The 23,945-nt window shown below is 39.1% G+C and overlaps 1 protein-coding gene across 10 annotated transcripts in view; it reads left to right on the forward strand.

Moving 5' to 3' along the window:
* The window catches only part of ANKS1B (ankyrin repeat and sterile alpha motif domain containing 1B), a 407,446-nt gene that overhangs the window by 346,749 nt on the left and 36,752 nt on the right, over positions 1-23,945 (forward strand). For all 10 annotated transcript variants that reach the window (XM_030960758.1, XM_030960760.1, XM_030960754.1 and 7 more), the window contains 2 exons: positions 11,746-11,853; positions 17,108-17,287. In XM_030960758.1, the coding sequence (XP_030816618.1) occupies positions 11,746-11,853; positions 17,108-17,287 (288 nt within the window). The remainder of the gene's footprint in view (positions 1-11,745; positions 11,854-17,107; positions 17,288-23,945) is intronic.

Here is a 23,945-nt window from a genome sequence, read left to right on the forward strand (position 1 = left end):
TATGCTTGAATAGTAGTCTTTCTAAAACTATATTTAACAGTGACTAAATTTAGGCTTACTGACTAATTTGAAAAGCCAAAATGTTATTTAATTCTCTAGTACAACTCAGAAATACATTTTAAGTAAGTCATGTGAACATACCCGAGGTAGCTGCATATTAGAACATAGCAAATATGGAGGTTACATTACCATCTAATTGTCCATAATAAGAGTTTTTTTCTCTTTGCTTGTTATTTATTTAAATCTAGTCTTCTGATTCATGATTAATCACAGTTCATGTGGTGATTTGGTGTAAAATGCTCATGACAGGATTCTTGTTGTAGTGAGTTAATGTGATCTGTACAGTAGTGCACGTTTGTGACAAGATCATATAGAAACATAGTTGGCTTCACAATAATGCCTCTGGCTGTTACACCTAATACTACAAATTAAGAGATATAAACATACATGTAAACTAATCTCTTTTTTTGCTGCAGCAAAACTTGTCATCTCAAACAAATGGGGATTTTCATGTCATTTTTTCTGATCTGAAAGGTGATTATTTAACATTGTAGTAACATTTGTAAAATAGGATTAAAATAGAGTATGATCTTCATAATGCATAAATGGGCTGAATCAGTTATATAAGATTTAATTGAAGAAATGTGAACGCAATTTATTTTGAAAGTACAGATCACATGAGAATATAATGAGCTCTGAGTATATCACTGAACAGCACTACGGGGGAATAATTTGGGCGGGAGGACAAGAGCAACTGGGTATTTGACTGAGCATCAATCAAAAACAGAACACAAAAAAAGGAATGTTGCATAGTAGCAAGAAGAGTGTGTTTGAAAACTTGTAGATTTCTGTCCCCTAGCACCCTTCCCTTCATATTTCACCTGGGATAATATGTTAATACATTGTATTCTTTATGTCCAAAAATAAACTAGGAGAAGAAAACAAATTTCTATTCTTGGTAGGAGAGTTTTGCAAAATTGTATGTATGTTACAATAAATGACTTGCAGAAGAAAGTAAAAATGTTGATAATGATGAATTATTTTCAGAAATCAATGAGGACAGAACAAGAGATACAGAAGTGACCATTTAGGTTAAATATTAACAAAAACCACGATTCAAGAATCAAAGAGGTTTAGTTGTTGCATAGGATCATTTAGGTAGGAAAAGACCTCAAAGATGATTGAGCCCAACTGTTAAGCTAACAATGCTAAGTTTAAGCTAGCACCACCTAGATATTTGCTGAATTGCAGTATTTAGAATTATAAAAAGACATGACTAGAGACTGGGGAGATTCTTGATGACATTCAGTGTGGTTTGGAAATCATTATAGATGTGATTCTGGGCATCTGAATTCTTGCAAGCTGGGACAACTCTCCTGCAGTTAGCTGAACGCACAGGTTTGATAAGTCTTTTTGGTTTCATGGAGGCCCAAATATCCCCTCATGTAACACTCTGCAAAAAAGGACCTGCTGGTGTTACAGCTACTGATGGGGAAAATTGAGGAATGGAATCCTTGGAACTGTCTTTCCTTTTTTTGACTTTATTTTATGCGTTGGATGCAGTTAGGATAAAGAACAATAAAATCAAAGCATGAGGCATGGAGGTGATGTTTGTCATCCGTTTGAAGAGAACCTTGCTTTTTTGGGAACTTTTGATAAGGCTGAAGAGAAAAAGGAGAAAGAGTAGAGGTGTAGAAGACATGCTGCTCTACCCTGTATGAGTAGTCAGTCCTGTACAGCCCTTCTCACTGAGAAAATTCAAATAGAATTTGTAGCAAGAAAGCCTTTCCCATGACAACAGATTCATTGGTGGGTTTTGCCAGAATGCTTCATTAATAATGGATCTGCCCAAACTGTGGATTCAGAAGCATACATCTATATTCTTTTTCATTTATAAAATAACTTTAAGGACAAGAAGTTTGAGATGACCAAAACTTTGCCAGTTTTCACTGTTAATAAGAAGTTTGGTTTATCTTTTTTTTAACCATAGTACAAAATCAGTCTCATGTTTGGAGAGCTCTTCAGTACAGCTTGCTTTGTTCTAATTTGGTAATGTACAAAAATGTTTCTTTCTTAAGGCAGACTAAGTTTGAATGTTTAATGAAGGAATCTGCATAAGATGTGTAAGATCTGAACTGCCTTGTGGTTTCGATCTCTCTCAAATCATGCAGACAATAATCTTTTCTGCTGGAATTCGTTGTGTTGCTCAGAGCCACATGGGAAGAGTTTACTTGAGCTATTGACGAATGAATATTTTTGCCACTTTATTTGTATCTTTTTGTAATGCCACTTTTTGATGGTATTCCTTCCTGCTCTTACCTCAAAGCATGAAAGAAAAAGATATTTTGAGAAATGCTTTTGCTGTCCCCTTGCTGCCCCTGGCAGAGTTAATCCAGCCATCCTGCTGTGCTTATAGAGCCTGTTCTTTCCCGCCCACGGTGCTTCCTCCTCACAGATTAAGAGTCAAAGTACAGGATGATGCTGGCTCTGCCTGTGATGTATGATTCCGCTCTGCCATGGTGGCCATTGCCTTTTTTGAGATAAGGACTATCATTGGTATCATTGTGACAGCATTAAGGATATGAACAAAGCCAGGATATAAGGGAGAACTAATAGCTTTTTTAAAGCCATATCATGTATTTGGTAAGTGTACAAGATTTGGGGTTAAGAATCTGGCAAGCAGCGTCACAATCCAAACTCACTGTAGATTAGTCAAAATTTCTCTTAATTTATTTAAAGTGAGCTGATCAATCAAACTACTAAAGAAATCAGTACTTTAGCTGGAGCTGAGATGAATTGGTAGCTTTTATGTATGCAGTAGCTTCTTCCATTTGGTGTTAAAGAATGAGGTGGATAAAGGTGGATGGCAGCATGAAACTTGGAGAGAGGGGCTGGCATTTAATTCAGTAATTGTTTAGTGAACAAAGATTACAAACCTGGATAGTAGAAGATGTCTGGAAAAATAATTAGATGGAGAAATTTTTTTATTAATTATTTTTATGCTGAGGTTATATGTCACAACAAACCTATACTGAGTTTATCAGTTATTCAAAGTTTAGTCTTGTAGGAGGTGTCCTTGCTGGCAGAAAAGTGATGAAATTGGTCAGATAGCTGTTGTTGCAGTGCAGGTAGAGTGATAGTTGAGGATCCTCTTGACACCATGTCATATTTGTTGGTGCATATTCCCTGTAGATTAATGAAATTAAGATCTTGATAGAAGTGGCATTCCTGGATGGCAAAACACATGGTGCCCAAAACCAAAGTTAAAGCTGCCTATTACCAGCATGGCACAAGATGTGTTCTTCCTTCAGTGTGCCAAACACTGTCAATGACAGTGGTAGGGCTGGGGGTAAGCAGCCACTCTGCAGTAGGGTGAGTCCACACTTAAAACTCTTGAGACAAGAGTTGCTGAGTACTCAAACGCATAGGCTTATAGACCATGGTTTCTGTTAAAGCATTTGCTTTATGTCCCTTTGCAGTCTTTTTTAATCCTAGCTGCCCTCCTCTTTTGGGTGGTCCGTTGTGAAAGAAGCTGCAGTTTCTCTGTAGTGGGTTCATCTTGTGTTTGGCTCGTGCTGCTGTAAGCACAAGCAGCTGCTGAAAATGAGATTTCCACCCCTTCTTCTTTCCTTCATCTCTGGCTGTACTTTCCAGCCCATTTACTTGTGCCAGTGTTAGCATTTCTGTGATCAAGGAACAAAGGAGATGAGGAGCTGGCCATACAGAGAGCTGCTCCCTGCCCACATCTCAGGTCCATTTTTGGAGTGAATGGGATCCCAGGAGTGAGATCCCTGGGAGGTCACTCTGCTGCAACTGCTCCCACTGCAGTTCAGAACCCCTCCTTCTGGACCAAACCCTAGTATTTCTTTCTGCAGATCTTTCTTCTAAGGAAGCAGTTCCATGCATTCTTCATGAAATTTATAGGACAATGTACCTGTATTTTGGCAGTGAATTGGGATGGGTTGTGGCCTCAGCTTCATGCTGTCAGTTCATAGAAGTAGGGTACTGACGTTACCAGTGCTTGTATCAAAGCCTACAAACACTTTTCAGATTTTTATGATGATAATTCTTTTACAATTTTCCCCTTAAAAAGTGGTAAATATTAATGTTATCAGTAGAGCAATAGTGCATTCTCATGTTCGTCACTCTGTGATATATACTGCTGTAAGGGATGAGTACATTTTGCATTGCTGTATGTCCTGTATGAGCTACTCCATAGCATGCTGGACTGTGTCCGGAGAAGGGCAGTGGAGCTGGGGAAGGGACTGGAGGACAAGTCTGATGAGGAGTGGTTAAGGGAGCTGGGGGTGTTTAGTCCGGAGAAAAGAATGCTTGGGGAGACCTTACTGATCTCTACAACCAGCAGAAAGAAGGCTGTAACCAGGTGGGGGCTGGCCTCTTCTCCCAAGTTACAAATGACAGGACAAGAGGAAATCACCTCAAGCTGCACCAGGGGAGGTTTAGTTTGGATATTAGGAAAAAATTTCTTCACCAAAACCATTGTCAAGCACTGGCATAGGCTGCCCAGGGGAGTGGTGGAGTCACCATTCTTGAAGATATTTAGAAGACGTCTAAATGTGGCACTTATGGACATGGTCTAGTGTTGGACCTGGCAGTTTTAGTTCTGTGGTTGGACTCGGTGGCCTTAAGGGCCTTTCCCAACTTAAATGATTTCCATGATTCTGTGGCTCTGTAATAGCAGAGCCAGAATGAAGCCACAGCCTCTGTGCATATATCTGGCTTGAACTTTGATCTGGCTTCAATATTCAGGAGTGGAATCGATGCTTTTAACGTGAATGTTTTACAATACAGAAAAATAGTTTCACAAAACTGAAATTATTATGATGCAATAGTAATTAGGTCTTCATGCATACATCTGGTAACTGGCAAATATGCTGAGAAGCTAGGTCTGTTCTGAATAGCATTTCTTTAACAACATTAGTTCTGATCCTCAGTCCAGGTTCTTCTCTCCAGTGTTTGGGTTTTCCTTCTGTATGTTGATAACAGTCTTTCTGCAATCATTTTATATCTAAATAATGCTGATTTAAAAGAAAAATTAAAAAAAAACATAGAGGTACTTTCATTAAACTCTAGTAGTAGAAGATATTACACCATCTTAGGTTCTTCACTATTTTTGCTGCAATTTTTATCAGATTATATAATTGCATGATATAGAAATAAACAATTTCCAATCCTAATATATTAATATCTTTATCATTAACTGATAATATTCACATATTGCAAAGCTTACCTTTTCATGACAGCCTTGGTTATGACTGTGAGCTAGAGTAATCTGCATTTTTACTCCAGACAGTGAATGGCTGTTTGCTTCTTCTGATATAGTAAAAACTCTTATTACTCTATGTTATTAGAAGGGTTTTTTTAAAAAACCACTTACTTAGTAGAAAAGTGTCCCATTCTTTAAATGGGCTTGAATGTTTGGGGTTTTTTTTCCTTTTGCTTGGAATTAAGTAAGTCTGCAATGAAAATATATCAAAATCAGAAAAAAAAGGATCCATTTTAGAGCCATTAAAATTTTCTATAGAGATTTTATTTCATCTCTTATTTCTCATTACATGAGCTGTATTTCATGCTTGTGTACAGATTAATGTGCTTTGCTGATAATTGCCTATTAAAAATAGATAAATAAATTATTAGCTCATTATAAAATGTGTCATAGTACCAGTAACTTTAATTATAATTTATCTGCTGTGTAAGTAATCCTACAAAATGTTGTGGGATAACATATTGGTACTGCAGTTGCTCTCCTGTAGTGCTACATGATTAACTCTGGAGACCTCAAGGAGTAAGTACTCCTGTTCTCTGTGGCCACATGTTCTTCAGATCTCATCTGAACCAGTAACTGGAGCTATCATTAGCTCAACACACAGGTGAAAATGCAAGTCCTCAGTGAAGGGAACAATCTGTCTTCTAGCACACATTTGGGAATGTTTTCCACCTTTCAAATTCTCTAATATTTTTTCTACTTACTTCCTGTGAAAATTGAATGCTTTCCTTTATGTACAGACCTGCTTAGTGCTTGCCATTTTTCACATAAATAATGTTTTCAGCCTTGTCTCTTAGAGTAGGTAATCATTGTTGTAACAATCTTGGTGTTTGTATGTATAACAGATCTTTCGATTTCTGATTTATGGGGGTTTGAGACTAATGTGACAAAAATGCACATATGTAATGTTTATCATTACATCTGAGGCTTGTAAAATGATTGACCTGTGACTTATTTCTTAAGAAGCCATGTATTTAACTTTTTAATTAATTTTTTTTTTAAGAAACAGTCCAGCATGCAACCTGAGACACATCCTCAGGAGTCAAAGTGGCCAGGTATCAGTTTCAGCCAGGTCTTATTTCACTGCATTTTCCTGGGTGTTTAAAAGGAAATATTAAATAGATTTTTTTTTCACTGAAATATTAATGTTTATTGATTACAAGCACAAAATTACTGTTACTATTTTTGTCTTTAGTGGAGCCAAAATACTAGCACTTGGTATTTTCTGTTAGCAAATTTGGAAAACACTTTAATGACAAAAATGGCTTGATTGGCCAAGTCAGGACAAAGTCTTTCCTGAGAACCCCCACAAAAAATAATGAGTTCTGTCAGTCTAACCTGGGGTGGCAGTGGCAATTTTACTTGGAGGAGACTCTTGGCCTTTGCTTTCTCAATGTCCTTAAATGGAAATCTGCATCTCAGTCATTTATTTGAGTGATAAGGGACCAAACAAACGTCAGTTCCTCATGATAACATATAGAAATTGGACTTACAAGACAGCCATTGACCTTTGTAAAATGCTGTCATCAAGACAACTGACATCTGTTTCCAGTTGGGTAATTAATTCCAGAGGATTGTGAACATATTTCATATCTTTATCATATGAAATCATTATGATACGAAATAATAAGTCTCTTACAGGTGTCTAACAAGGAATAATAAACACTTGCTTCTGCCGCTGTGGACAGCAGAGAAGTTGCAGCAAGCCTCTGGCCAGCAGGATGCTTTGGTGCTTCTCTGTTACCATGTGTTGAGAAAGAGCATAAAGTATCCCCATGTGAAAAATGCAATAGAAATCTGATATGATTTGACTGGATTTGGCTTTGTCTGGTGCTGCTAAAGCCACTGTGCATTTGTGGAATCACAGAGTGGTTTGGGTTGGAGGGGGCCTTGAAGAGCACCCAGTTCCATGTCCCTTGCCATGGGCATGGCACCTGCCACTGGATCAGGCTGCTCAGAGCCCCATCCAGCCTGGCCGTGAGTGCTTCTAAGGATGGGACATCCACAACTCCTCTGGGCAACCTGCTCCAGTGCCTCACTATCCTCACTGTAAAGAATTTCTTTAAGTTTTAATATCTAATCTAAACCTGCCCTCTTTCAGTTTAAATATCATAGCTGACTTGGGCCTATTTAATTTTCAAAATATACCAATTATTACACCAAGTAATCTCGGTCAGTATACAGAATATAGAGGGTTTTTTACCTTTTTTGTTTGCTGGGTTGGTTTTGTTTGTATGTTTGTTTTAACTGTTAACATTGACAGCAGTTCTGTGGTTAGGATCTGTAAAATTGACGCTGAAAATTTATACAATATGTTTAATCCTTTTATAATTTTCAATCCCATTGGTCAGGTGAGCTGTACAGTTGATTTGGGGTCACTTTCTGGCTATTCTGGGCCCTACTGTGTTTTAGGATTAGCCCTAAAATAGGACAGCATTGTGGCAGGAGAGGGGTAATAATCAAATGTATCCCTTCATCTGTAATTCCAGATAGCTTGGAGTTTATTCCAATATGACCAGCAGTAAAATGGTTAATAATACTGATTTTAGCAAGTGTTTTGAGCTGTTTTCTTGCTGAAATAGGAAGATCCCAATTTTTTGGCTTGCATTTGCCATTTTTTTCTTGAATTCTGGTGTCTGATGCTGCTACCGGAGAATCACTAGCACTATTCTGATCACTCTTTAATTTTATATTTTGTAGGTGGTTCCTAGTGTCCAGTTGCTGCTACACATTTAGTCCAGACCTCTTGTGCTATTATGATCCTAATTTTAGTTCATACAAAAATTTTTCAGATTATTCCAAAAGAAGGAAAATCAATGTCTTGAATTTCCTTTGTAATATTCTGGGGGAAAAAAGTAGAATCATACAGTATTGAATATTATTATTCAATTAGAGAAAAGATCAGGCAGAAGAATGTTGTGGAAATAAAGCTAATTTTTAGGTGGAATAACTTGTTAATTCCAGCATTTGCACATACACAGTCATCAGGGAGTTACTGGGCTACATGTATCTTTTGAAACATCTGTCAACTAAGCCAGAGATCTAAATGCAAAGTGTTACATTGGGTATATTTGTGGATTTCTTACATTTCCTAGTGGAATTTCATTTTGTATGCTAATCATCGCAGAGTACAGAAGTAAAAATAAGATTAAATTTTTGTGCATGTGTCAGTGCTTTGAATGAATAACTTGCCCCATTCTCTTTTAATTGTATTTCAGCATCAAATACATGAAATTGAGTAATATCATTCTTGTCTTGGGTATTCTGCCATCAGTGTGGAAAGAGGCATGTCATGTACATGCTTTTTTTTTTTTTTTTGCCTTTTGTCCCAGTGATAAAATAACATACTGTGGACAGCCTTGAGCTACTCTGAGCAGTTTGACAACATGTTGCTGATTCCTGCAGCCACACTCATTTCATTGTTGTGCAGTAAGTGGGCTACAATCCATTTGACAAAATGCCTCACTGCATGACACTTAGGTGCACTGTATTGACTGTATTCAGTGTTAGTTCAGTGTTCACTGTAACCTGATTTATAGAAATTATACACCAGGAAAGCTAACTTGGGGGCTGTTTTAGTGCAAGACTTTCAACAGTAACATATTTCTATGGTACTGCTTTAGGCAGCTGTGCCATTCCACACTGTTGACCTATATTTGTGATATTTGACATTTTTGATAAATACTGTCAAGGATAATCCTTCGCAGGACGAGTTTCCAGAGTTTCAGGATGTTTGTTAAACCCTCATAACTCAAATATAGAAGTGTTTTAGAAAACAGTATTTTACATTGGGAAACAGGTTTTCCAAGTAAGAAAATTGCTAGGGAGTAATTTCCAGAAGAATACAGCTGTCTTCAGTTAATGGAGTATGTGCTCCAGATGAGACTGGGATGCAGCTGCTTGTTGCCTGGGGACCATATTTGTCTGTAGGTTGCATCGTTAACTCCCTCCCATTCACATTTGGGGCGACCACCATTATAACAGAAAAACAAAATGTGGAATAAGCTTGGCAGTGCCTGTGGAGTTTAAAGATCTGTATTACCTTCAAATTGAGAACAGTTTTTGAAATAATTTAGTCATTGAGACCTGTCTGCTGATCTCTTATGTGTGCAGTCCCTCAAGACACATGCCTTGTTCTCTCCCGTTGTTCAACAGCTCTGTGAAGTCAAAGAAAATTGCTTTGTGTGGTTTGATATAGCTAATAAGGCAGTCAGAGTGCTGAGGACCTTGAAACAACCCAAAGAACTTTAGCTTGGCTTAAAAATCTCTCGATAAATGATCTTGTTGATGGGGAAGCATTATGAAAAAAAGCAAGTTCACTGAAGTGCATTACTTGAGTAATGTTTAAAGCAGCTGTGGTTCATTCACGTGTTTCACATAGTTAAATACAGAGATAAACTGTGCACGCTTCTGTTTAACACTCAGTGTAAACTGAATACATAACTAAGTCTCCTGCATGCCTCAGGCATTTCTCTGTGTGCTGCATTATCTCAGCTTCGCTCGTGCTTCTCTAGATTTAGTCTGAAAGGACAGCACATAGCAGGGTGGTTTGTGGGACCACAGCTTGTGCCTGCTGCTGAGCTGCAGGGTCTGCAGCAGCCCTGTGAGCTGCCTCTCAGAGGAAGGCCTCCATCTGCTCCATGTCATAGCCCATCACTCTGGAGATGTGGGCAGCAAAGAGGTTATTGATGTTCAACAGTATCAGATAGCACAGAGACATCTAACAGAGGAAACGTGGATGGATTCGTCTGCACGTGGATGGGCAGATAATGGATGGGTAGGCATGGATACTGGAATAATGACAGCATGTTGCTGTACCATATTTTGGGATACTGCATCTAAGAGATGTCGCAGGGGAGTTGCTGGGGTTTGGGTTTTGTTTGTTCTCATGAATTGTAGCTCTTAGTGCTACCACTTAAGCTGAGGTAGTTGTTCATTTAAGATGCAGCATTTCCAGGTTTTTTGGGGACTATTACTTTTTCTAGGTTGACTGAGAACTTCCTCTCAGCTGAAGGGTGTTGACACACGGTGGTCCTAAATATAGTGGGAAGTACTGTTTTCTGAGAGGGAATGGAGGCAGCTCTGGAGTATGAAACCACATGTACAGTCTGGAAGAGTTATGTAAGGACACTGCTGTTTGCAGAGCAGAGGCTTTGCTGCTACAATTAGTGCTGCTATACACTCTATACTACAGCCATTGTAGCCATTAAAGAATACCATTGAAATATGTTATTTTTCCCACTAATACTTAAAATTTCCAACTCGCTGCTTCTGCTCTCCCTCTTTTCCTGAGAGCAGTGGCTTTGTATGAGCCAAGGACAGAGAGAAATACAAATGAGGAGTAGTTGCTGTAAATTTGAGGCAACTTTTTGGCAGTGTTCTGGGAGTTTGGATAAGCATGAGGTGGGTGAACGTATCCACTGATGGACTCTGTGCCGCAAAGATTTTGTGTCTGATAAAAAAAAGTAATACAACTCCAGGGTAAAAGTTTGTCCACCCAGTGTTTTTTACACAAGGATGATTCTATATAATAACACAAACTGTATGAGATACTTGTAGATTACCTGTGAGTGTGAATCTACACATACAGGTAACCAAGGGCAACCCTCAAACCACTGCTGAAATGCAAGGATGGATTTATTTCATTGCCTTGCTAACCACACCAGGTGACAGAGGGACAGGGACATGGCTCCATTCTAGCTGGCAGGAGGGGAGGGGAGGGCTTCTGTCTCTCTATAACACAAGGTCTCCCCCGTGTCTGTGAGAGTGTGTTGTCTCTCCACAGGACTTCCATTTCTCAAAACAGGCAGAGGATGAACAACATTCAGCATAATAAATGGAGTTTTCCCACACCAACAATTTTAGCATTCCCAGCTGCAAGGTCACTTTGAGAGAAACTATTCCCTCCTCTCTGCCAAATCTTGCAGTTTTAAGCCTTTCCTAGCAACACCGTTAAAGGCATGGTTAATAGATTTAAAAGTTGTAACATTTACTCATCCTACAATTCCTTTTTTCCCTTCTTGCCTGCTCTAAGCATTCACTGGCTCTTTGTCACTCTTTTCCTCATCATCCCACAAATCACTTTAATCCTCATCACTCACTGTTTGCATGCACCTTCTCCAGTCTTCTCATCCCCTTCCCTTTTTTCTTCCTGCTCTTCTGCCTTCTCCTAATTTCATTTTTGTTTCCTCTTTACTCATGTTTGAGTCTGTTTTTTTTCAGTTTTTCACACCTATAAATGCTCTAGTTTCTTCCTTCATTTTACAGTGTTTTTCCTCTGATCTCACCTCTCATTTTCTCTGCTGATTGTTTGCCTTGACAGTTCCCTGTCTGCTCAGCCTAGTCTAGAGGACTAACTTGTTAGAAGGTTTAAAGAGAAAATGGCTTCAATCTGAATGGATGTTCATGTAATGTTTGCCATGTGCTCTTTTAATGATGTACTTTTGATATTATTTCAGGTCTTAAAAATTAGCTTGATTGGCCACCGGAAGCGTGTTCTGGCATCTTTGGGAGACAGGCTTCACGAAGATCCTCCTCAGAAACCACCTCGGTCAATAACCCTCAGGGTGAGTCTCCATGAAAATTTGATTGCATTTCTTGACAAGTCAGCAAGGGTTTAATAACCTTCACATGAAAACAATGGCTGCTTTGAGTGGGGTTCAACTTACCTCCCTAAAGAGTTGTACATTATGCACACCTTAGGCTGACCTGCTCTGCCACACCTCCCCGTATGGCCAGCAGAGATATATTGACATTTTTACAGGGTCATCCTGTGTGACCTGTTTCAGATGCCTGCCTTAGGATGAGATAAGTAGAATCTTAGCAGTATCAGCTTATCTTTGCTAAGGAAACTAGCTCGGGACCAGGGATGTAAAAGATGCATGTCTTCATTTGCCCACAGGATTCCCAGCCCAGCTGATCAATACTGCAGGAGAGTTACCATTTTTCTTTCATGTTTTCAAATGTTTGCACTTTTCAGACATATGCTTTAAGCTTTCTTTAATGGGAACGTCTTGAAAGTGTTGAGATAAAAATGGCATTAAGGTGTCTCTGTATATCAAAAGTTTCATCGTGTTTTTAATTTTCATTTGTATTCCCTCTTTCAGAAACCTTGTTGCAATGTCCCTGGGGTTTTTCCACACTTGACCACATTTAATCTCCTCTCATTACACTACCTTCGCTCGGTTTCTCCAATCCAATGCCTTTGCTTACTGTTGTCTGCTGTTCTTACCAAGTTGTGGTCTGATGGCCACTTCTTACTGGGTTCTCTCCAGCAGAGTTCATAGCAACATTTTTATTTTGATATTTTAGGTCACACCTTTCGTATTTGATTGGATCCTATTATTTCCATGGGGCTGCATTTCTGACAGGAATCTTGTTTGGTATTAAATTTCAAAATGTCAGAGGGTGTCTGTGCTCCCTAGTGAAATTTCCTGGTGTAAAGAGAAATACAGAAAGACAGAATGAGGGCTTATTTTTAAGTGTTTCTAAAATTTCTGTGACCAGCCTGTTTTCACCCTGCTTATTCTCAGATGCCCCATACAGACATTTTAGATCCAAACCCTTAATTCAAGTTATTCCCAATGCCATATTTAAAAAGGTCTGACAAATCTGTAATGTGCTCCAAGGCACATTGCATAAATGTGTGGATGTTTTTCTTGTATTTTATTTTTATGTATTTTGTGAATGATTCCTGATGCATGGCAGGTGTTAAAACACTCCAAGGAAACAGACATAGATAAAAAGGCAGACTTTTTTGCTGAATGCCTTCAATACACTGGACTGGATAACTAATTCCTACTCAGCAAGTGGGAAGGTTTCCACAGTCCACATTCTTGGTCAGGACTGTATATTCTCAGTTAATATGGAAGAGAAAACTGGATGTCCTCCATCTGTAGTCAAAATGATAAAAAGTAGTCTGCTGCTGCACAGCTAGAGTTACTGATGCGGGCCAGTGCTAAATGTCATTTATCACCTCTTGGAATTGGAGTCTTCACAGAGAATCCTAAAGAGGAGGACATGAATTTGGAATGAAGTTTTTCTTTCCCATCAACTGCTACTATGCCATTTCACACAAAACAAAGACATAGTGTTTAGTTTATAGTCTGCAATAATTTGTATTTTGAAAATTGGCTTAAATAAACTGTCCGCTGCTGCTGTAAGATTGATTTATATGGAATCACTGAACAGTTTGGATTAGAAGGGACCTTAAAGATCATTGAGTTTCAACCCTCTTTGCAATGGGCAGGAGCACTAGATAAGGCTGCTCTACATCAGTAGAAGAGGTAGTTTCTTATTTAAAGTCTACTTTTAAGTTGTCAAGCTCAAGCTAAGCAATTCTAATGCTTCATCTTTTTTGACTGTTTTTGTATTAGCTTTTAAAATATTTCAAAGTAGGAGGTTAAATATTGATAAAAAGCAAAAATTCCTTAAAATCTTAAAAATATCCACAACATATGTTATTCTCTGTTGTGTGTTACTGTGTACTAAGGAAACACTATTTTGATTTCAAATATACTATATTCAAATATATATGTGTTATATATATATATTGCATATATATACACACAGACACTATGCAAATATACTTTTCTATACACAAAAGTATAGAAATTGCTGGATCTTGGGTTACCTAGGCAATCTTGCTTTCTTTCCTTGAATGCATCTTTTCCTTGAGTAATCTTTAATTACAGGACCAGTTTCCATGTTCTTCATGGGAGCCCTTCCTCACCCAGTCAGCACAGAAGGCTGGAATTTTAACTAAAGGACTAACAATTTTGGCAGAAAATTTGGAGAAGAAGTATTGCAATAGTAATGATATTTTAACACAAGAATTAGTTCAGTGGAGAGAATTCCTGGTTTTAGGTTAGACAAACATCTGTGGGACATGAAGTGTGCTCAGGCACCTTGGGAAAGGATCTCTTAAGCTCCCTTCCAGCCCTGACCTCTGTGGTTCCAGGTGTACATGAGCAGCAGGTCTGAGAGGGGATGAGGCAGATTTTATAGTGAAATATGTGATCAGACACCCCTGCAGGTCATGTGTCCTTGCACTCGCTGGGTAGAAACACGATATGAGTTCCTGGTGACTAACAGCAGCGTGGTGCTGAGGCCACGGGAGGACCTGCAAGGGTGTCCGTGCCTGGTCTGCAGCTTTGTTTAAGGAGCTGAAAAGCTGGGTATGGAGTGAGGAAGAGGAATGAAGGAAGAATGGGAGACAGGCTCATGATTAAAGGAATAGCTGTACCTATGAACTGTCGACTTATACCTGTTTTTGCCACAAAAAACTCAGATAATTCGTGGTAAGTTATTTAATTAATTGCCTCCTAAACAGACACTAATTGTATGTTACTGACAATCTGCATATTTGATTGGAGCCTTGAGTCTGATTTATACAAGTGCTGAGTACGCAGTGCTGAAAATTAGATCAACAGATGTGGAGTTTGGAACTCAAGAACCTGGGAAATGGAGCAATAGATGTTGTAATCGAGTGACTGGTATTTTCTAACCTTTCTTGTCTGTGTGTCTCTGGTCACCCACACTAAACTAGTGATTATGAAATGCCAGAAGTCACAGGTGAAAATTAATTGATTGACATTTGTAAAGCACTTATGAGCATCATGACTGCAATGATATTAATCATGTTATCTTCAGAGCAGGATTTAGAAAGGGTTTAGGAGAGAGGTTTGGGGCCATGAAACGAGGCAAGAATAAAGTACTGACTACATGGTAACTAATGATAACACGGTGCTGAGTAGATGACAACACACTGCACAGTTGAGGATCCATCTGTGCTGTGAAGGACAACTTTGAGAAAATAGCATAGAATTGTACAATGACATACTGTTCCATAATGCAGAGGCACAGTAATTCTCTTATTTCTTGAGTCGGTAGTTCTTGCCTGTATTGCCTTGCCAGCAATCTTCCAATATAGATCTCAGAGTGAATTTCCTCCTCATAAGCAGTTTGATAAAATATGGAAAGCTCGATGAGGGCTGGAATCTCTCTGTTCATCTGTCACTTTGATACACTGGTGGCCCTGCAACAGTGGGTGAATCCTGATCCAGAGCAAAGAGGGGTTACCCTCCTGACTGAAGCAGCAGGTAGCACTCACTAAAGAAGATCTTGTTTGGTGCCCATGTACTCAGGTTATTTTCAGAGCAGCAGTGTGTGCACCATGTTTTTAGGCCCAGGGAGGGTGGGTTTTGAGGTTATGCCTCACCAAACCTACTGAGTATGTGCAGAACACAGCTTTCCAGAAGCTTTTAACTGGGCCAAATGTAGGTGGATTTTTGTGAAGGAGGGAAAAGATTATTCCTAAGAGGAAAATACTCTTTTCTTTGCCCTGGGAAATGTCAAGTGCTTGTCTCAGATCATAGGAAAGCCTGAGAATTTTTTTAAAAAATTAAAATCCCAGTTAATTAAAAATTCCTAAAGAGCTATATTTTCCTAACATTTTTCTTGTTGGCAACATGAAAAATACTAATCCATTACTGTGATTGCAAGGACTAATGTGACATAGACTCCTACACTTCAAATATTGACATCAGGCATTACTATGACTTGAACTTTCCATTTGGAAGAGATTAGAACTCTCTAATTTCTTACACCAGATCTTGTTTCTTAACAGCATGGAGTAAAGTACCTTGATGCTTTTCAGAACTGGGCTTGCTTCAGTGTAATAATGCATGAATCATCCACTTTAATTCTCTCTTTAAATAAAAAGGCAGAACTTTTTTACCTTCCACACTGGAGCAGGTTTTTTCTTGCTCCACCATCTTCAGGTCCCCTCTTGTTGCTGAGTACTGAAATAGAGCATTGCAGCAGCAGGTGGTTTAGGGAAGATCTGCACTGAGCAAACCTGCTCCTGGGTACGTTCTGCACAGTACCATACATCCTGGGAGAGGAGCATTTCCCATTCAGTTGCTGTGAGAGTGTTTCCCTGCTCACACTGGGCAGTGCTGGTGCAGACTGGACAGTGCACTGTAGCTCCCTGTTCCTGCTGAGGGAGCTCCAAGAGAGTGTGGGACACTGGACCTGGACACCAGTGTTTGTTGCTGGTTGAACAAGTAGCGTGCATGAGACTGGGTGTTTCCAAACATACAGCACCATGTCTGGCTGTGGGCAGTGTGGTGGCAGATCCTGGTGAAATGTACACCAGGAGGACCTGTTAATTTATTAGGTAGCATTTATGTATCAATTCTCTGTGGTATTGGCACACTGACTGATACAAGGGTACTGTCCAGTAGAGGTAAGGAGAAAAGCCAGGTAAAATGTTTGTGCTCTGATGCCTTCATGCGTTCCAGGAATTGGTATTTAGCTTAATCTGATATCTGGTGCTTCAAGTTAAAATGGACGTTCTGCAAAACCTATAAAAATTGCAACAAAATGTCTATACTGTGTAAATGGACATGCTTTTTTTTTCCAGCAAGAGGTGTTGCTAGTGTTCAAATCACTTTCACTGCTCAGAAGTGGTGAGAATGTATTTCATCTTACAAATAGCTAATCCTAAATAATGGCTTTATTTGGGCCTTGACAAGAAGTAGCTCACTGTTTCATCTCTAGGAGAGAGTATATATTACACAAGGAGCTTTTGGGGAGGAAATTTGCCACTAGTTCATGTAATCAATGAACTATTTTTCCTTCTATGTGGGCTCTGCACTTTAGGTAGCAAATCTCAAAAGTTCATCCACAATAACCTCTACTGCAGGAATTGTCCCATAATTTTTTTAGTGTGAGCAATTCAAATGCACTTTTAAATGTGTGATTTGAAGTCAGCAGTATGCTGTTCTTCTTATGCTGCATTTTTCTTTCTCTGTCCAGGAACCCAGTGGTAACCACACTCCTCCTCAGTTGTCTCCATCACTTAGCCAAAGCACTTTCACTACTGGTGGCTCCCTGGACGTTCCTCACATTATCATGCAGGGCGATGCAAGGAGAAGAAGAAATGAAAACTATTTTGATGATATTCCCCGGTCAAAGCTGGAGAGGCAGATGGCACAGGTAGGACTAAAACCGGTGCCGTTAAAAGGCTGGGCCTTGCTGCTCTTGGTCACAGGACTAATCCTGACCACAGCAGTGGGTTGTATATGAAGGCTGAGTTGTAAACAATGAACGTTGACAATTTTTCCAAGCTGTCTGTTCCAGCTCTCTATATTTCAAGTAGTGTAAAGTGATGTGTTGGTGTACAGTCTCTCCTCAGAGGTAGAGGTTTGAGGGTGTTTAGATGCATGGAGGCTGAGATGAAAGTGGCTTCTGTGCACCAGACTGTGTGCAGTCTTCCCCCAGCACTGACTCTGCCCCTCATTTTCATAATAAGGTGCAGATTCCTGAAATTCTGAGCAACCTAGATAAAATAAGCTTGCATCAGTTCACTGCTGGAAACTCAGAGGACTTGAAGGGTGATGATTGCTGCATTTATTAATGGGAAGGGTCAGCATTCTGCAAAACTGTGATCTGGGGACATATTTTGATTATCTAAAAATAAGATTTAACTATGAAAAAAATTATTTGAACAGCACTAGACTCAACTGGGTGTTAAATCAAGCTGTTCATGAAAGAAAGCTTAAGGTAGCCTCCATGTCTAAATTTTTTTCATCCAACCACGGAAAGAGTACTGATAACTTTAAATTAAGCATATGCTGAGTGATGCCACAGAACCATAGAACCATGTAGGATGGAAAAGACCCTTAAGGTCTTCAACTCCAACCCTTAACTCAGCACTGCCGTGTTAACCACTAAACCATGTCCCAAAGAGCCACATCTACATGTTGTTTGAACAATTCCAGGGATGGTGATTGAACCACTTCCCTGGACAGCTAACTCCCAATGTCTGACCACCCCATTCAGTGAAGAAATTTTTGTCTAATATTCAATCTAAAGCACAGTAAATTATGCGTGGACAGTGTTGGTGAAAATGCTTTAGAATGAGCTCAACTGGTTTTCATTGATACCTATGATGATGAAAGACAGCCATGTCTTATGCTGCATGCTGGAAACAAGACTTTGATTTGCTGTCAGAAGCAGATGGGCAGCCAGGGCAGTTCCTGGAGCAACTCATTCCACGAAGGACCAGGTTGCTGCATGCTTCCCTGCATGAGGCTTCCCAGCAGTGGCTCTGCCTGCCACAACCCAGAATAGAGCCTCTGTCCAAAATTCAGCCTCAAAATGGAAACAGCTATGCAAATAACTGTATGATAATGAACAAAAGGCTGCAGTCTGTCAGCTAATTACATGAACAAGAAGTAATTAAATAAAAACAAACAAAACAAGGTGCTGCCATTACCTGGGAACACAGAAGCAAATTGAATTCCATTTGTTCAGAGGACATGTCTAAGGAAGTGAAATTGCATTTGGTTGGGTGCGGCTGTTGCCTTGCCCTTTTTTAATGCAATTTTCCGCAATAAAATTTTCTTGTACAGAATTAAGGAGAAAGTTGCTGAGTGAATGAGCTTGTTTTCAAACCAAAATCTGCTGGGCTTTGTGGCAAGATTATGGTTGAGCTGAAGTCCAGCAAAGAAAAGACAGGTTCTTAACATGAAAATATTTCTTGAAGGTCATGAAATTTAGGTGTTTGAGCATAAAATGCACACTTACTTGTGGCTGAATACACTGGTTTGTCTAATTAGTTCATTTTATCACTTTGCTACAAATCCCTATACTTGCTACCTCTTTTACGCACTAGCATTGAAGACAAAAAATAAAACAAAACAAAACAAAAAATCACCCCTATGCTAACAATTCCTTCTGACTCCATTTCACTACTTTGTTTTACTGATATTCCCAAGAGGTATGGCATACTCTAATAAATGACACCTAGGGATTTTCTTTGTGTTGTTGAATACTGCATTTCCAGAAGGACTGATTATATCACATGTCCAAAGAGAAAACTGAAGTTATTTCTTACACCACTCCAAACTCCTGTACAACCAATTAAGTGCTTAAGGGATTTTTTTTTGTTGTTGATGGGGTTTTTTGGGAGTTTTGATTGGGTGGGTGGGTGAGCGGATGATTGGTTTTTGGGATTGTATTTTTTTTTTGCTTGTGGTTTTTGGGAGTTTTTTGTTGGGTTTTTTTCTGTTGTTGTTGTGGGTGTGTACCCACTGAACGGATGACTTCAGTGCCTTCTCTCTAATTTTAACCATTGAATATAGCTTTGGGACTCCAAAGGGGAAAATGGATTCAGATTAAATCCTGAACTCCAATCTGTTTGAAGTCTTTTTCAGCTCTGCCCCCAAATTCTGCATTCCTGATGTATGTAAAATTCCCTTTGACTTTAATGGGAAAGTCAGTGACTCCCTCTGGTGATCATTCTCAATAAATTGGATTCACCCCATTAAGAGGCTAATCAGGGATTTCTTCAACCATTCTAGCCCAAAAATAGATTCTTAAATTTATTTTGTGCAATGTGTGCTCTGCCAAAATGAACTATATTTCCTTCAGTCTTTTCCCCCAAAGCCTCTTTGAAATTAAAAGTAAAATAATTGTTTCTGCAAAGCAAAGGAGATCCAGCTGATTCTTTACATAAACCTTCTGCTCTGTGTGTTGTGGGGTTTTTTGGGTTTTTCTTTCATCTAGCAACTTTCTCCTTGCAGTTTGCTGGTTCTTTTGAGCTTGTGTCAGATCAGCAGCAGTTTCTGAACTGATACCAGTCCAGCTTCCCAGCTACAATACTTTTCACATACAGAATGATCTAGAGGGATTATTTTAATTGCTTTGAGAATGTTCTTTTGTCTTAACCCTTTCTTTGCTAGGCTGTTTGCATGCTGCTGTATGAATCTGCATGTGTACTGGATGCTATAGTTCACAAATGTGCATAAATGGATGCTGTGGTGTTTTGGAAGTTTTAGGTATGTTCTGGATGATGAGATTAGTGGGTGTTTTTATGGCTTGAAGAGAGAGGCCAACATGGTCTTGTGAAGTTATTTATTGTATTGCTTTCATGAACTTGATTTTATTTTAAAAATGTTAGAATGAGACTATCTTATCCTTAATTTAAAATATAAAATCTGAAGATGTTTTGATGAAACTGGATATTTCCATCTTTACTATGGCCTGTGTTTCTACTAAACCGTTACAGGGAGTCATCAATCATGTTGATCTTTGCATCAATCAACCAATATTTCTTAAACAATGAGCACAGCAGCTTAAATCTGTTTTCCTTTGATGTGCTAGATGTGTTTAAACAGTTCTCCAAACCATAATCAAATCTGCTTGTAAGTAATACAACTCTTTGTTTCCTGGAGGAAGCACTGATTTAAATTTACTTAATGTGGGTGGTTTTGTCTCAAGGCCAGCATGTACCTTCATTTACAGTTCCCTAGCAGACTATTTGTGCCCTAAGGGGAAAATTATAATATAAACAATGAGTCTAACCAATTTAGATTCCCCAATGGAATAGGTTTGGTCATCCAACTCCCCCATTGATCATCCAGCTCTGAAAGTCTGTGATGTCTGGTTGTATAAATCATAACTGCCAAAATGGTAATACAGAAGGTTGTGAGATGGTTTGTTTTCCAAAGAAAAAGGAGAAAAAAAATCTAGGAAGAAATTAGTAGTCTGAGTCATCATTAGCTGTGGATGTTGAATTTTGAGCCTGCAAACTGTAGGTTAGTATGATCAAATTAACGTAGTTTAAAATAGCTGAGGTTGTTCTTAAGATTGCCTAAACCTTTAAAATAGAACTGAAATCATGCAGGCAAAGCTTGAGTACTTCGGAACCAAAATCGATAGGAGGAGGAGTCCCATTGAAGGGATTGGGCTCTTCATTCACCCCTGAAATAGGTGCAGGGAAGAACTTTGGAGGTTGAAAGCAATCATAGCCATGTTCATTAAAAGACATCAGTCAAAACATCACCTTTGTAGGATTTGCAATTCTCCAGGCAGGAGAGAAGCTTTAGGTACCAGCTGCAAGCATATTCCAGACTGCCAGCCCCAAGGCACTGGCTATTTGTTGCACCAGCCAGTGATGTATGGTGCTTTTAGCCACCCTGGCCCATAAGACCTCTTGCCGTGGCGCTCTGCACCCTGCCGTGAGCCAGGAGGGAGGAACAAAACCATCTTTCCCATGGCAGGCATGCAGGGAGGTGCAGGAAGCACCCCTGCCCATGGCACTCCTTGCAGAAGGAGAGCGGGGGCAGGTGTCCCCTGATGCTGTCACACGCCCTGAACCTGCGGCACAGCCCGAGCAGGGAGAGGTCTGTCCTCTTGGGGGGCAGTGGGCAGGAGCCTCTCTGGGGACAGCTCCAGCCTGTGTCTGCCTCTGGCAGGACAGACTGGGAGTGAGTCAGAGTAAGCTTTCCACTAGGGTAAACCCAGTCATGGCCCATATGGGGGCATCCCAGAGGGCTGTCATGGAAGGAAGAGATCTTTTAAAATCCGAGAGAGTTGAAAAATTCCTTCACAAAGGCTGACAGGAGAAGTTCTTTCCCAGAGCTGCTGAACTCAGACTTAATTTTGAAAGCCTTTCCGGGTGCTTCAGTCACATAGTCGGAGGGCTCTTGGTTTTTTTAAAATGTTTTTTTAATTTTAATTTTTTTTTTGCTAAAATGCAAGATGGCTTCAAATGGTCGTTGTAATGACTGCATAGTAAGTGTGAAGTAAATCTGTCCTGATTGTTGGGATTCTGCCTTTTAACATTATTTTGTAAGATACAATAATTCATTGCTGGGTTAGTATTGATATGCAGGGGACAATAATTTAAATGGATTTAGTACAACAGATTCTTTACCTATAGAAGAGGAGAGATGTCATGAAAACAAAAAAAAACCAGAATTAGCAAAGGCAGGTTTGTATTAAAATTGTGAAATAATTTTGCTTCTTTCTGAAATAATACTTTCAACTCAGCAATGTCTTCCAAATACTTCACAGATATTAATGCATTTGTATTTCCACTGCACTGTGGGGCTGTGATTTAAAATCATATTTTCTGTTTTTCAGCTAGGAAAACTGACATACAGGGATGTTGCAGGTTGAGTAAGATGATATAGAAAGTTTGAAGGAACCTAAAATAGTCATCTTTAGTTTTGTAACTTTAAACCACAGTATGACTATTTTTTTTACTTGTTTCATGTTTGTTTTCTTTTCTCCTCCGCTTTTGAAGGATTTAAATATTACTGTGAATGAGGAAAAATATGCCCAAGAGAATACTGGTATGTTAAATGAGATTTTCTAAGAAGCAGTGAAGTATAGTTGAAATTACTCATGAAATAGCAGAATTCTTTACTAGTTGATTTATGAAGCAATAAATACAGAAATATGGTCATCTAGATTCATTCTCTTGTTACTTCTTAGGCTACTTATTTCCTTTTTTTATAAGCATAAAATAGTTTATGCTGGGAGGATAAATAGACAGCTATCTAAAAGTAAAATCCAAACAAAATTCTCTAAGGTTCATATTTTAGGTGCATTACAGTTTTAATATGAAAAGATGACTGAACTGTGACGACCTTCAATTTAACATCAAAAGAAGAGTGCTTAACTACATCTACTGCTGGCAGTTGTATTTGTAATTCACACAGATGCAAACACCATAGATGGCTGTATCTTGATCTGTAAATTTCAGCCCATTTTCTTCCATAGATCCCTTGAGAATTGTGTATTTCATAGAATCATAGACCATCACTGAGTTGGATCACCTAGTTCCAACCTCCCTGCTCTGAGCAGGGACACCTCCCACTAGAGCAGGTTTCTCAAAGCCCCATCCAACATGGCCTTGAGCACTTCCATGGATGGGGCATCCAACGCTTCTCTGGGCAATGAACAAGTAAACTGATAAAGGCATTGTAAGAAGTTTCTTAATTTCTGCCTGAATAGAGAGAGAGAATTTTTTCAAGAATGTTACAGAAGCTAATATTTTAGGACTGAATTCATGTGAGGTGGATCGTACCTACAAGCTGCTTCAGCAAATGGAATTGAGGAAGCCTCTGCAATATTCAGCATTAATGATCCAAACTTTAGCTGTTAATAGCACACCAGGAAGAGGACAAACGTTCTTATCAATTTACTGCTTTTCACACTCAGTCTTGTGAACTACAAGGTCTACATTGAAATTACTTTTTGAAAACTGAATTTTAATACCTAACATTTACATTTTTGATCTGCTGGAAAAAAGCTGTGCTTAGAGTTTGTGGGGTGCTTTTCTGAAGGAGCATTTTTGTTGTTTGGTGGAATTTTTTTGCATATAGGTCAATACCTATAGTTTGATAAACTTCATTGGTGTTTGTCCAGAAGTTTGTATCCTCTCTACAAGGCTAAGAGGCTGGGATACACTGGAAGCTGGCAGCACTAGCAGAAGGGGTATTGTCAATGAGAAGGAGCTCACCCATCACCCACTCACCCACTTCTTGCCTGCAAGAGAGCCAGTCCTAGGGGCCCAGTTGTTGTCTGGAAATTTTCATGTAAAGTATTTTCAGGAGCAGCAGAAGAAGTACACCACTGCAAAGCGTGCAATTCTTCTAATAAGAAGTGATATTTTGAGTTTCTGCTTCTCTAAAAGAAATACAAATTTCAAATTTCACTGTAAATCTCTGAAGTTTTTCCTTTTTTTTTTTTTTTTTTTTGGAAGGAGAATTTGCAGTTATTTCTGCTAGTAAGGCAAGCTCTCCCCAGAACTTTGAGAACATTCAGGGATGCAGCATCTACTTTTATTAAATACCTGAGG

Source organism: Camarhynchus parvulus, chromosome 1A (genome assembly GCF_901933205.1).
Source record: "Camarhynchus parvulus chromosome 1A, STF_HiC, whole genome shotgun sequence".
In the NCBI taxonomy this organism is placed as follows: Eukaryota; Metazoa; Chordata; class Aves; order Passeriformes; family Thraupidae; genus Camarhynchus; species Camarhynchus parvulus.